A 13,771-nucleotide genomic window follows, 5' to 3' on the forward strand; every position below is an offset into this window, starting at 1 on the left:
CACGTTGTTTTTTTTTGTTTTTTTATAAAGCAGGGAGGGCATGTTCTGTGTAGGAAGAGGGGCCAAATGTGAGGATGAAAAACGAATGTGAGTTGAAACAGGAAATGTGCTCTTCTCTACAGGTCCCTGTGGTTTTGTAGCTGCACATGAAAGAGCAACCCAGGGAATGTGTTTGGTTGGACAGCTTTCATAAATCAGTGCAATACGGACCACATATGTAATACACATGTAAAATGCAATGTGAACAATTGTCTGTTTCTCGGTTATCCCTTACAGAAATGGAATATACTGAAAACCATTTGAAATATAAATGAAATATATAGTATAAATATAAATGATACATACAGCAATCTAGATTTTTTTTTACAAATACACTGAAGTGAGAATATATTTGTAAGCATATTTTCTGAAAAAAGTCCACATATTTGTAAGATTTTGCAATATATTCCATTCCTGCAAAATGATTCCTCAAATTTTTAAAATAAAACCAGTTCCTCAGAAATTCAGTAATCATTGCGGAAAGGTGCAGTGAGTTTTGGGGAAAGGGAATCTTCCCAGAATGCACTGTAGATCCGTGGCAGATTTCCCCCTCGCATAAAAGCAGGCCAGGGCCGAAAGCGTATGTGGAATATTTTAATTCAGCAGATACCTGTAAAATTCAAAAGCAGTCATGCACATCCCATATATAACTTCTTCCAGAAGACATGCTATTGATTTCAGGCACATTGTTAAATAAATGCGGAGCTTAAATATGTATTTAATGTGCATTTATTAAATATATATTTAAATATCAAATAAGCTTCAAGGGGTCATGATCTTCTCTTTCTGTCATCATTTCTATTTTTCCAGCGCTGGTTTTCCGGCAGCAGGTCCGTCCCGCTCGGGAATGTGGCGGGAATGTCTTAGCGGCTCACCGGTGAAAGGAATTTCATTACACGCTAGCGTGTTTCCTGTGGTCTTGACGGTGGCTCATCGCAACTTAGTCGTGACATATTCGTGAGCTTTTTTTTGTTGTGGCTGATAATTGGCTGACCAAGAATGAACGGGCTGCACAAGAATACTCATGCCATTCACATTCCAGCAGACCTTCCCCCCCCCAAATTACTCTTCCTCAGACCTTCCCCCCCAAATTACTCTTCCTCAGACCTTCCCCCCCAAATTACTCTTCCTCCCATCGAGACCCAAATCGCCGGTCAGGTTGAACATAAATATTTGTGCCGTTATGTTTTTAAAATGTCTACTCGCCCAGTCAGTCATCGCAAATCACAAACTCGGATTGGAAGGTCCCGTTTGTGACCCTGGCTTTGCTGGGATGGCACAGAGCGGTTTGGAAGCGGGCGATTCGCTCCCGCCCAGGCTGTCATGGTAACGGCACACCTGTGCTCACATCATCGTCCGGCAGCGACAGTTCCATCACATTCGCCCTGTTTTGGCTACAGCATTGCTCCACACCCTTCATAAGTTGCTCCACAATTTCTGTAAGTTCCCTCCTTCTCCCCTTTTTTCTCTCTCTCCCTCCTCCCTCTGTCTCCCTCTCTATCTTTCTCTACCTCTGTTCCCCTTCTGTCTATCTCCCTCCCTTTCCCTACCCTCTCTCATTCCTTTTTTCCCCTTTCGTTCTCTCTCTCTCTCTCTGCCTCCCTGTCCCTCCCTTGTCCCCTCTCTCTCTCTCTCTCCCTCTCTGCCTCCCTATCCCTCCCTTGTCCCCCTCTTTCTCTCTATCTCTCCCTGATCCCTCTTTCTCCCTTTCTGTCTTACTCTCCCTCTGTTCCCCCCTCTTTCTCTCTATCTCCATCCCTTTTCCCTCCCTCTCCTCTTCCTCTTTCCTCTCCTCTCTCCCTCTTCTCTCTCTCCCTCCTCCCTCCCTCTCTCTCCTCTCCCCCCTCTCCCCCCTCCACTCCCTCCTCCCTCCCTCCCTCCCTCTCTCTCTGTCAGACCTCCCCTGCCGCAGCCCGCAGGCTCGCTGATCTGCCATCTTTTCGCTCGCCCGCCAGACTGCGGCGAGGGAGGCTGTCATTTGTCAACAAGGAACTTTGGCAGCTCCGTGTTTCCATGGGAACTGTCTGTTGCCGAGGAATGGTTTTGCATCACAAGGCTCTGAAATTGGCTCCAGAGCCTCCCCAGGTTCCTGTGAGCGCGCCTGCCGCTCACCTTCCAGCAGAGCCGGATTTTTTTGAGACGGAGGGGGCACAGGGGAGCGCCCCCCCCCCCCACACACACACACCCCCATCTTTGTGCTCATCGGTTAGCTACTCTCATTAACCGCTCCACGTAGCCTTATCTCCGCGCTTATCTCTCGGGTATTCCCATTAATCGCCAGACGATTATTTTTTTTTGCTGACGGTGACGAACATGAGCGGCCAGATGAACGCGCCCGCAGGTAAGAGCGACACTTCAGACAATTAAAGGGCCTTCGTATCAAATGAAACCGTGACAACAGCCTCAGGACAATTGTACATGTGCAGCGACATGTAGTTACAACAAGAGTAAACTAATAGGGAAATGTTTAGACACAGTGAGTAACCTTCATAAGGCATGTGTGTGTGTGTGTGCGTGTGTGTTTCTGTGTGTGCGTGTGCGTGTGAGTGTCTTTGTGTGTGTGTGTGTGTGTGTGTGTGTGTGTGTGTTTCTGTGTGTGTGTGTGTGTGTGCGTGTGTGTGTCTTTTTGTGTGTGTGTGTGTGTGTGAGTGAGCGTGTGTATAGGCCTGTGCTTTTGTATGCAAAGGTTTATAAATGTGTTTGTCTGCATGCATGTGTGATGTGTGATGTGTGTTGTGCGAGTGGTGTGTGTGCGTCTGTGTGTGCGCGTGCATGTCCAAGTGTGTGTGTGTGTTTCTGTGTGTGTGTGCGTGTGCACGTGCGTGTCCAAGTGTGTGTGCGTGTGTGTGTGCGCATGTAGGCTTGTGTCCGTGTGCCTCTTTGTTTAGTCACAACAGCAGCAGTCAGGTAAGGGTACACTGGCCTCTTTTCTGTTGTTTTGTCTGCTGATGAGGTCACTGTTTCCCCTAAAATCAGCCTGTCAGTCATACCCCTGTGTAAACCTGCACGTAGCACGGCCCGGGGAGAGAGCACGGCCCCGAAATATTCACTTCAGTTCTGAATCATAACAGCACTCAGCATCAAATCAACATCATGCACACACACACTCACACTACACTACTACACAACACCACTCACCACACATAACACCTCACACTCACACTCACACTCCAACACACACACCACTCACCACAGACACACACACCACTACACACTCCTCCACACCACTACCCACACACCAACACCACTCTCACTACACACACATACACACACACACTCACACACTCACACTCATACACACATCACCACACACACCTCACACACCTCACATATACACACTCACACACATACATACACATACACACACACACACACACATCACACACATAACACACTGCACTCCACACTACACCACTGCACTCACACTCACCCACATACCACACACAATCAACACATCACACATGACACACACACATACACACACACTGACACACACACACTCACACACACATACACACACTCACACTAACACACACACACTCACACTCACACACACATACACACTCTCACACACATACACTCTCTCTCACACACATACACACACACACTCACACACACATACACACACACACACACTCACTCACACACACTCACTCTCTCTCACACACACACACACACACACACACACACACTCACACACACATACACAACTCTCTCTCACACACACATACACACTCTGTTACCATGGATTCAAAACACTGTAATGACCGTACACATGAAAAAAAACATGAGCAATATTAATACACAAAACCTTATAGCGCAGTGCAAAAAAACCTGTTGCTGTTGCTGTTGTGTGCCCCACATACAAAAACGAAAGGCCTCTTTGATGGGATGTGTTCTCATGTCCAATGGGCCCAAAACAGCCCGACCGGGTGACAATGGAGGTATAAACACAGAGAGAAAAGTGTAAACGGAGGGCTACTTTGGTAAACAGGGTGCCTCACCCATACCTGCAAACGCCTTCTGAGAAACCGTCCTGTCGTCACCGGGGGGAGGAGCCAGGCGGCAGTCATAATAACCGCCATCTTACCTGGAGACAGGTAATCAACACTTCAGCCAGGTGAGTGGAGACCTCAGTCTATGCTAATTTTTCTCATTAGATATTGTGTATGTGCATATGTGTCGTCATGTTGTTTGTATGTTATATGTTATGTTACATGTACGCCTCATATGAAACGTCAATTGAATTAAAGTTTATTTGTGTATGTTTTTAAGAAGAAACCGTCACAGAGGCACTTTACAGAACAATCAGAGAATTGTGAATGACAGAGAAGTAAAAAATAAATAAAACTGCCTGTGGATATAAAAACACCACTGTTCAGAGAAAAAAAAAATCCCCAGTGGGAAGAAATCTTACTGTGAAATGTGTCACTAGTTAAAGTTAGTCAAAATGCTAATAGGCACGGTATGAAGGACATACTGGGTAAAATATCATATTGGTTGGGCATATTATATCCCAGAGTATAAGGTTAGCCAGTGAAAAATTTAGTCAACTTAACATTTATTTTTTTGTTGGTTCATTTTGTGACTGCAGCTACCGATTGCGTCACTGATGGCTGTGTTCTGTATTTTCTCATTGCTTAATATTTTGTGTGTGCACGTTTGCTGCTCTGGTTACAAACCTCTGCCAAATCTAAAAACGTATGTAAAAAGACGCTGTCAGCAAACTTGAACATAAACTAAATATGCTATATATTACTTTAACGTGATGTTGTTTTTCAAGTCACGTTAGAACAAAGTGGACAGCTGGATGCTTAACCCTTTAAGGTGTGAGGTCACAGTACGTTCTTAACTGAACGTTCTAATGCTGATGTCGCAATCGCTACTGGTAACGGAAAGCAGTGGAGTTCTAGAACCCTGGCATAGAATTTTGAAACACATTTAAAAAAAACATATTCTATAAAGGGTTTATTGCTGTACGTTGAAGAATGTTCCGTCCTCTCCCACAGTACCTGTGACACCTTCGCCCCAAGGTTCTTACGCTCGGGAATCCAAACGCTGGACCCGCTGCTGGGACCCTCCTGCTATCATGAGTGAGATGTGAGTTTTGTATGGTGGGGGGGGGCGGGGCATAAACAAGGGCCCACTCTCTTTGTCTCCCGTCTGACACAAATAACTCAGGATTTCGGTAATCCCGTTATATATGCTAATAGGATTAATACTGAATACTAGCAGGGTGTACGAAAAAAAAATGCATCTAATATATGCAAATGCAGCTGGTACTGAATATACCTGTGGAAAAAAGATTTTCGGAAAAAAATATGCAAAACAGACATGTCGATATTGTAATATATACATATATATCGATGTGATATGGAGGTAATAAGAGATACATTAATCATTAATTATTTTGATTTAAAGATTTAAAAGCATAGGAACAACAGTACTCATTTGGCTTTGTGATTCTTCAAGGTGCTCTTCCGTGGCTGGGCGTTACACAACAGCCAGGTGAAAGCGGAATCTGTATCGTTGTTTTCGTTTTTCTTTCTTCTTCTTTTTCTTCTTCTCGCTCTCGGTTTTTCCCACTTCCTCCAGCGTGCGCGCCTGCGTTTTGCATTCTGAACTGGGTCAGCGGTGTTTTTGACAAACAGTCGTCCTGTTGTGTAACTCCCCGTCACAAAGGCGCCCAGGACGCGCGCCTGCGAATCCCCCCCTGCTGTTACCGATCAAAACAATAGCGTGGAGCGAGCGGCAGCACCAGCACCAGGCGTGTTCATTAGAAAACTGAGCCGGCGTGTCGCGGGTTCGAATCCCCCCGTGTAAGGGTTTGGTTTTTCTTTTCCACTGAGCAGCTTCTGCCTCAGTCAAGGAAAGGAAAGGAAAGCGCCTGCCCAGTTTACCGTGCGACTACATCACACCCGAATGCATGAATGATATACCGCAAGGATATGTAATAATATTAGCATGTTATATCATTTTTGATAATAAAGTATGTGTTCATGCATGTGGGTATGTATGTATGTGTATGTATGTATGTATGTATGTGTATGTGTATGTGTATGTGTATGTGTATATGTATGTATGTATGTATGTATGTGTGTATGTATGTGTATGTATGTATGTATGTGTGTATGTGTATGTGTATATGTATGTATGTATGTATGTGCATATGTATGTGTATGTGTTATGTATGTATGTATGTGTGTATGTTGTATGATGTATGTTGTATGTATGTATGTGTGTATGTGTAGTTGTATGTATGTATGTGTTGTATGTATGTATGTATGTAGTTGTATGTATGTGTATGTGTATGTGTATGTAGTGTATGTGTATGTTATGTATGCGTATATGTATGTATGTATGTATGTGTGTATGCGTATATGTATGTATGTATGTGTATGTGTATGTATGTATGTATGTATGTATGTGTATGTGTATGTATGTGTGTATGTGTATATGTATGTGTATGTGTGTATGTGTGTATGTGTGTATGCGTATATGTATGTATGTATGTATGCATATATGTGCGTATGCATGTATGAATGTTGAAATACGTTGAACCTTTACGCACCAGGAAAAGTCCTTGTTTGTTTCTTGTTTTTTTTTATATTTGGCTCAAAACAAGAGTTTTCGGACTGTAACCAGCACCAGCAGAGTTAAAGTATTACAAATATGCGTAATAATAATAATAATAATTATTATTATTATTATTATTTATTATTTCTTCTCTGTGTATCAAGGTCAGAGAGAGAGAGAGGGAGAGGGGGAGAGAGAGGGAGAGGTAGATAGAGAGAGGTAGAGAGAGGGAGAACCGGTAAAAAGGAGAAGCAGGCCGTGTACGTTGAGTATCCGGTTGGGGCACTGTCCCGTACCCCACCCTCGTTTGGGTGTGTCAGTCTGGGACACTTCCAGGACCTTCCTGTCGGGACACATCTCCCAGCTCCAGGCGATGCTCTCGAAAAAAAAAGGCCCGTTTGCACACGGGGACACAGAACTCCCAGAATTCCCTGCAGCGGAGCGGAGAGGCGGTCACATCAGTCAGCGCCGTCTCCCCCCCGGTACCCGGCTAATTTTACCAATTTTGGGCCGGAGGGTGAAAGCTTGTGAGCGAGAACTTTGATCTGAGGCTTGTGGGAGATGTTTCGGGGTGCCTCTCTCACCACAAACATCCACACTCAACACTTTCTCTCTTCAGAAGGAGCTAATGATTCAAATGTTTTAGCATACCGCCTCCATCAGTGAAACGGCGTACGAGCCATGCGCTGCGTGGGGAGAATTTATGAATATACTTACTGAGTTCTTTTGATCTACGCACACACACACCTCTCTTTTTTTTTAAAAGTCAAAGGCCTGAAATGAGAAAGAAAACCGTTTCAATTTAAAAAGCAGCGCCGCGGTTCCGATAATGATCCAGACGGGACGCTGACTTTGTAACAATAGACGGGGGGAAAGAAGAAGAAAAAAAAATTATATACGTAGGCGAAAAATAATCTGAATGATTTTATACAATCGCGATGCGTGCAGATCTAAGAACCGGTTTTAGCCGGTCCCGCAGAAAGCAGAGCAGTCTGGGATGTGGTAGAAATTACCACTGTCCTCCAATCTAGAGGAATCATCAAAAGACCCAAATTGGAAAAGTTTCATGTGAGTGTGAAACTTTCTGCAAGTGGCCCCTAAAACCTGTGGACAAGGTTTGATGGTATCAAAGGAGTCTTATTTTCATATTTTGAAATATTTGTACGCTAATGTATGCTTGAAGCAAGACATTAAGGGGAATTAGGGAATGCTAAGAGGGATGCCAAAACAGAAAGTTATTTACTCTCGTACTGGCTTTCTAGTGTTCACCCTGAACTTCAACAAACTCTGCTGTCGTTAAGAAGCAGGTCTTCAAAACAGGATTTTTGGTAGATTCTGAGTTCAGGTTCCCTCCTTCTCAATCACACTCTCAGAAAGGATGTGCTAATAGCCAAAACAATTTTTGGGCTGCTACATTTCGTGTTACTTTCTGCACATTTCTTCTGAGTCATTGACACGTCTGTTTTGAGCGCGCAGGAATTACGATCCAGTGTGACATTTGTCACCGTTGATTTCGGAAACAAGTGCAGCTTCAAAACGTCGCAGCAACTCCCCCCGCACCCCCCCCCCCCCCCGACGGCCCCCATGGTTGAAAAAGCATCTTTAAAGTACCCTCTAGAGTGGCGAAAACAAGAGGAAGTGCCCTATTGGCTGCCCTTCACATGGGGAAAAAAAATGATTGAGTGCCCTCTAGGGTGCCCCTTCATGCAATAAATTATGATGATGTGCCCTCTAGAGCAAGAAAATCCGATAACGTGTCCTAATGAGTGCCCTTCTAGTGGAGAAAACATGATACAGTGCCCTATAGTAAGGTGCCCTTACAATGGTCTAAACTTGACGTTCCCTGCATAGGGTGTTGCTACATGCGTGAGAATGTGGGGAAGTTTCCTAATGGATGCCCCTCCAGTGGAGAAAATGTGATGTGGTGCCATATAGGTGCCCTTACAATGGGATAAACTTGAGGTTCCGTACAGGTCTTTCTGATGAAAAGAACTCATGAAGTGCCCTCTTAGATGCCCTTCCAAGTGAGAAAACACAATGAATCATAGCTTTTTGCGCGCTGGTGGGGCTCCATATTGTGCCCTTTTTATTTTTTCGCCCCTGCCCTTCAAACAACTTGAATCCACCACTGCCCCCCCCATCATAAACTTATCATTAAGATGCATTTTATGTTCCATAAACACGGGTCTCTCTCCTCTTCCTCATGCATTCACTCACGATATGCGCTTTTGTACGTCGCTGCCTTTGGATAAAAGCGTCTGCTAGATAAATGTTACTGTTTCGTATTATTGTTTGTTTGATTTTATGTCTCACTATACAATCTTGTATGTATCGTATGTATTTTATGTTCGGACCCCAGGAAGATTAGCTGCACACTGTGTATTGCTAATGGGGATCCTAAATAAATGAATGTAATGTGATGTGATGTTCGCAGGAAGGTGTTCAACACCCCGTGCCTGGACCTGGAGTGCTTCCTGTCGGCCAAGGCCAAGCTGCGGCAGGAGGGCCTGCTGGACGCGGTGCTGAAGGCCAACCTGGAGCACGCCATCCAGGCGCTGGAGAGCATGCCGGCTGCCAAGCGCAGCAACGCCGCCCTGCTGGTGGAGGGCGAGAAGCAGCTGGTCAAGTTCACCTCGGGGGGGCCCGTCATCCACTACACCGTCAAGCAGGGGAGCGGCGGCCCCCAGCTCCTGCAGAAGATCCACGTGGGGGCCCGGCTCACCCCGTCCAGCGTGGCCCCCGCCCACTTCGCCGGGCACCGCTGCCAGGACGAGTTCGAGCCCTGCCTGGAGCAGGCCCAGAGGGCCGTGGCGGAAGAGGGCGTGGCCAACGTGGAGCTGCGGGTGGTGTGCAACGAGCTGCAGCTCACCTACGTCACGCACCAGCCCACCGCCACCATCGTGATCCGCCCCCGTTGCCGGGTCAACCTGGGCCGCGCCCTCTCCCTGGAGAAGGCCCTGGAGGTGAAGAACTGGATGGAGGAGCGGGGCACGATGGGAAAGGGGCTGCTGGCTTGCTTCCAGCACCTGCTGGTCAGCCACAGCCAGTACCAGGTGGAGAACGCCAAGCTGGTGCTGCAGAGCGACGGGCAGATCATCGAGCTCATCAGCGGGCGCCCCGACTACCACAACGTCCAGTTCTACATCTTCGCCGACGCCAACAACGAGATACAGAGCCAAAGAGTCCAAGACATCGACCTGTGGGACTACGATTAGAGGCCTCACTGCAAAGAATAAAGAGTCTGCCTTAACAAGTGCTTTAGTCTCGTAACGGGACTTGAAAGCTTTTTTTTCCCTCTCAAGTAAAGAATATTAGCTTGCGCTTAAGTTACCGTTCGCTTGACAGTGAAATTGTCAAGTGAAACGTGAAATTTTCTTTCCCCCCATTGGCAAATCTTGAAATGGGTCTCACCTCATTGGCAATATCTTGGCCTTGTTTATCAAAACAAAAAGTACTAAAAATAAGATCTTAAGACTAAATATAAGAATTATATATTCTGTTGAGATTGACTCTTTTTTGGTGGGGTTTTATTTTGCCGTGTTCCAGCGTTTTTCCACACTTTGCTTGAAGAAACTCTCTCAGTATGATCTGGCCCACAGGAGGTCGGCAGTTTGCCTGCTGCCATGGAACACACTTTAAATGATAAGTAGCCGAATCCACGCTGAAGTATAAACACGCAAGACTTTCTGAAATACTTTTGCCTTTTGGTAGCACAAACGGTAGCAGCATAACATAGAAATTAACGTGTTAAAATATATTCAGGGAATTGTGCGTACGTTCCTATTTTTAACTGGTTAAACATTATCTCGAGGGTGACCTGATTACCAGTTCTGCACTATTGTTAAAGTTGTCTTGCTCGTATCTCGTACCTGAAATGTACTGTCTCGACTGACTGAATCGCATCTTTTCTCTTTCGTATCAATTTTTTTTTTAACGCACTTTTGTTGTATAGCCTGATGGCACGCCTCAGAGACTGTTGATCATTGTTAATAAACTAAACGCAGTTTAATAAAAGATAATTGAAGCATGAAAGTAATTCCTTGCCTCGCTAATTGCAAATGGGAAATTAACTGTCTGCATTTGAACAAAATGAACATTCTCTTGTCGTGAAAAAAGAAAAAAGAACAGTACTGTGAGTGGAAGCTTTGATGGAAATATATAGGAATATATAAATAAAACAGACATGCACCCACAGACAAACACACACACACACACACACACACAAACGGACATGTTCATACAAAAGTGGACATATCGCACACAACATACCCACAATTACACCCTCATAAAAATGTAAAATGTAACATATGAATATACTTACAACTTCGATCGACTGATTGATTGGGATCAAAATAAGGTCAAAGGTCAAACACAAGACCTGTATAACCTCAACTCACCGCTCCGGTCATTTACAAGAACGTCCTTCGCCCGGGTTTGACGCAAATCCAAAGTTTTCAAATAAAAAGAAGATGCACTGAAAAATATAAATGCATTCTCGAAGCCAAAGAAAGACTTTTGGACTTTTGGATGTATAAATGTGATAATTATCAGCTTATGCTCAACAGAAACACAAACTTTTAGAACGTTTTTCAGACCTTTTGAAGGGTGTACTTAACCACAACAAACACACAGAGGAAGAGAGTCAGAGAGAGAAAGACAGAGAGAGAGACTTTGACTTTTGATGTTCCTTTATTGAAACGCAAAAACTTTCCACAATTACCTTAAAACCAACCCCAACCCCCTATTTACAAACCCAAAACCCACCCCTACTCACCCCCCCCCCCCAAAAAAAAATAAAGAGAGACAGAGAGTGAGTGAAAGACACAGAGAGATGGAGAGAGACAGAAAGAGGGAGAGAGAGGGATACAGAAAGGCAGAGAGAGAAAGTGAGAGACACAGAGAGAGACAGAGAGAGTGAGAGACAGAGAGAGAGAGAGATACAGAGAGAGAGAGGGAGAGAGAGAGACAGAGAGAGAGGGGGAGAGAGAGAGAGACAGAGAGACAGAGACAGAGAGCGAGGGAGAGACAGAGAGAGAGAGTGAGAGACAGAGAGAGGGACAGAGAGATAGAGACAGAGAGACAGAGAGAGAGAGAGAGAGAGAGAGAGAGAGGGAGAGAGAGAGAGAGAGACTTTGACTTTTAAAACCCCGTTTATTATTAATCACACAGTCTTAATCATTTTTCAGCCCCAAAAACAAAACCCCAACCAAACAGAAAAAAAGAAACCAACTCCAGTCCCACACACAGAAAACACTTAAAACTAACACCACTCTCCCCGTGTCTCCTATTCAAACCTTCAATTCTAGTGTATTGCCCACTACTGCACACAGGACCTGCTGAAAACACCACTTATCCTTGAACACAGGCAAATCATTCATCAGCAGATAATACTCAAACTCCAGCCGTATCCTTGCTCGGAGCAGAAACCGCAACCACATTAACACCTCTGTTGGGCCTGCTCCCCTTAGCTGGTGCTTCCGGGTCACCCATATGGCCAATTTGGCCTGGCCCAACACAAAATTGACCATCTGAATTTTCCCCCTCATATTCTTTGAGTAAGTCATACTATAGATAAATAGACATTCCCCAAATTCAACCCCCAGTGAGTGCAGTAAATTCTTTAAAAACTGAAACAGAGAGAGAGAGAGAGGGGCAGAGAGACAGAGAGACAGAGACAGAGAGAGGGACAGAGAGAGAGAGAGAGAGGGAGAGAGAGGAGAGGCTCGTGCGGCACACCCAGTCTCAGCTCTAGTTGTGTTGGCTCTGCTTCAGGCTTCACCTCCTCGGATCCTGAATGGGCCTCTTGTTCCAGCGCCAGGCCGGTCCTTCCACCCCTCATCCCCCAAAAATGCGGTTTCCACGCGTCCCGCGGCCCCGCCCCGCCTCGCCTGACATCGCTGGCGAACACTTTTTCTTTTTCCCCTCCTCCTCCTCCTCCTCCTCCTTCCTTAAATCTGCGGCCGCCCCACTTTTCCGCGCCCCCGCGCCCGTGTCCCATTTCCGCGGGCCGTGTCCTGACCTGCACCGCGAAGCATTAATCTCCCGCTGTCAGGGCGGAGACCGCCGTTCGCACGCCTCGTCCTCCCCCCCCCCCCCCCCCCTCCCGCACATCCCCCCCGTGTCGCTGCCACAGAGCGCGGGAGACAAGGACGCGGCCTGTTCCCCTCAGCGAACCAGTACCCTCCCCCTCCCCCCACAACCGCTCGCCCGCCTGCCCGCCCACCCACCCACCCGCCCGCCGTTTCGAGAGTCACAAGTCAAACCCCAACACCGCCGTGTTCCTTGCATAGTTGATCGGGGTGGCGGAACCCCCCCCCCCCCCTTGACCCCGGCGTTCTCGCCGCCGGATGTTTCAGCGCCTCGCGCTCTGTGAGCCGTCCACGCAAACGGGTCCCCGGCGGCCGCCAAGCGGCCCTTTCGCTGAAAAGGACAACGGCGACGTTCGGCCTGCCTTCTAACGGCCTACAATGTGAGCGTCAGAGCAGAGCCTCAGTAGCTTTACAACAGCAACAGTTGCTAAAATAAAATTAAAAAAGAAATGTATTAAAAAAATGATGTTGTTACAATCATTTTCTGTCAATAATTATAGTAATTAAAGAGTTTAATTAAATTTAAAAGGCCCGTGGTGTGTGAGGTTTCACATTGCTAGTAAAATGCTAAGTATTTGACAGAACCGAGCTGGATAATGTAGGACGGAAGCTCCTTATGCAAAAACAGAGGTCGCGGGGTTTACTAGTCATACATATTTCAGTCTCGCGTGGAAGCCGCACGGCTGAACAGCAACCAAATATCTCAGTTAGCTCACGATCTTATCTGTGTTTGCTGGCCTGGGTCCAAAACAGGGATAGAGGAGGAAAAAATGGGTTTTAAAAAGTTTTTATGCATCTTCAATCAAAGATAAAGACATAAACCTGAAAGAAATAAGGTTCTTAAGATTTCCGTTCTTTTTGTGCAAAAGGCAAAACTATTAGGCTGTGGCTGTTCCAGGTGGATACTTGGCTGACAAGTATTTATTACAGGCGATATCAGCCAATCGATAACCACCTGACTAGGATCACAGAGGGACCAGCCCACTGTGGGGGGGAGGCATTTGGCTGCGGCGACGTGATTGGCTGCAGTGACGTGATTGACAAGATGTCCGCCCCACAGATTGTTC

General features: G+C 46.0%; 1 protein-coding gene across 1 annotated transcript; it reads left to right on the forward strand.

Moving 5' to 3' along the window:
• The first annotated feature begins 4,775 nt into the window (after positions 1 to 4,775).
• On the forward strand, positions 4,776 to 10,647 carry LOC135235494 (uncharacterized). Its single transcript, XM_064301005.1, has 2 exons — positions 4,776 to 5,139; positions 9,050 to 10,647. Exons 1-2 carry the CDS (start codon positions 5,129 to 5,131, stop codon positions 9,828 to 9,830), a joined length of 792 nt encoding a protein of 263 aa, XP_064157075.1. The 5' UTR covers positions 4,776 to 5,128; the 3' UTR covers positions 9,831 to 10,647.
• Positions 10,648 to 13,771: the final 3,124 nt, after the last annotated feature.

Source organism: Anguilla rostrata, chromosome 1 (genome assembly GCF_018555375.3).
Source record: "Anguilla rostrata isolate EN2019 chromosome 1, ASM1855537v3, whole genome shotgun sequence".
In the NCBI taxonomy this organism is placed as follows: domain Eukaryota; kingdom Metazoa; phylum Chordata; class Actinopteri; order Anguilliformes; family Anguillidae; genus Anguilla; species Anguilla rostrata.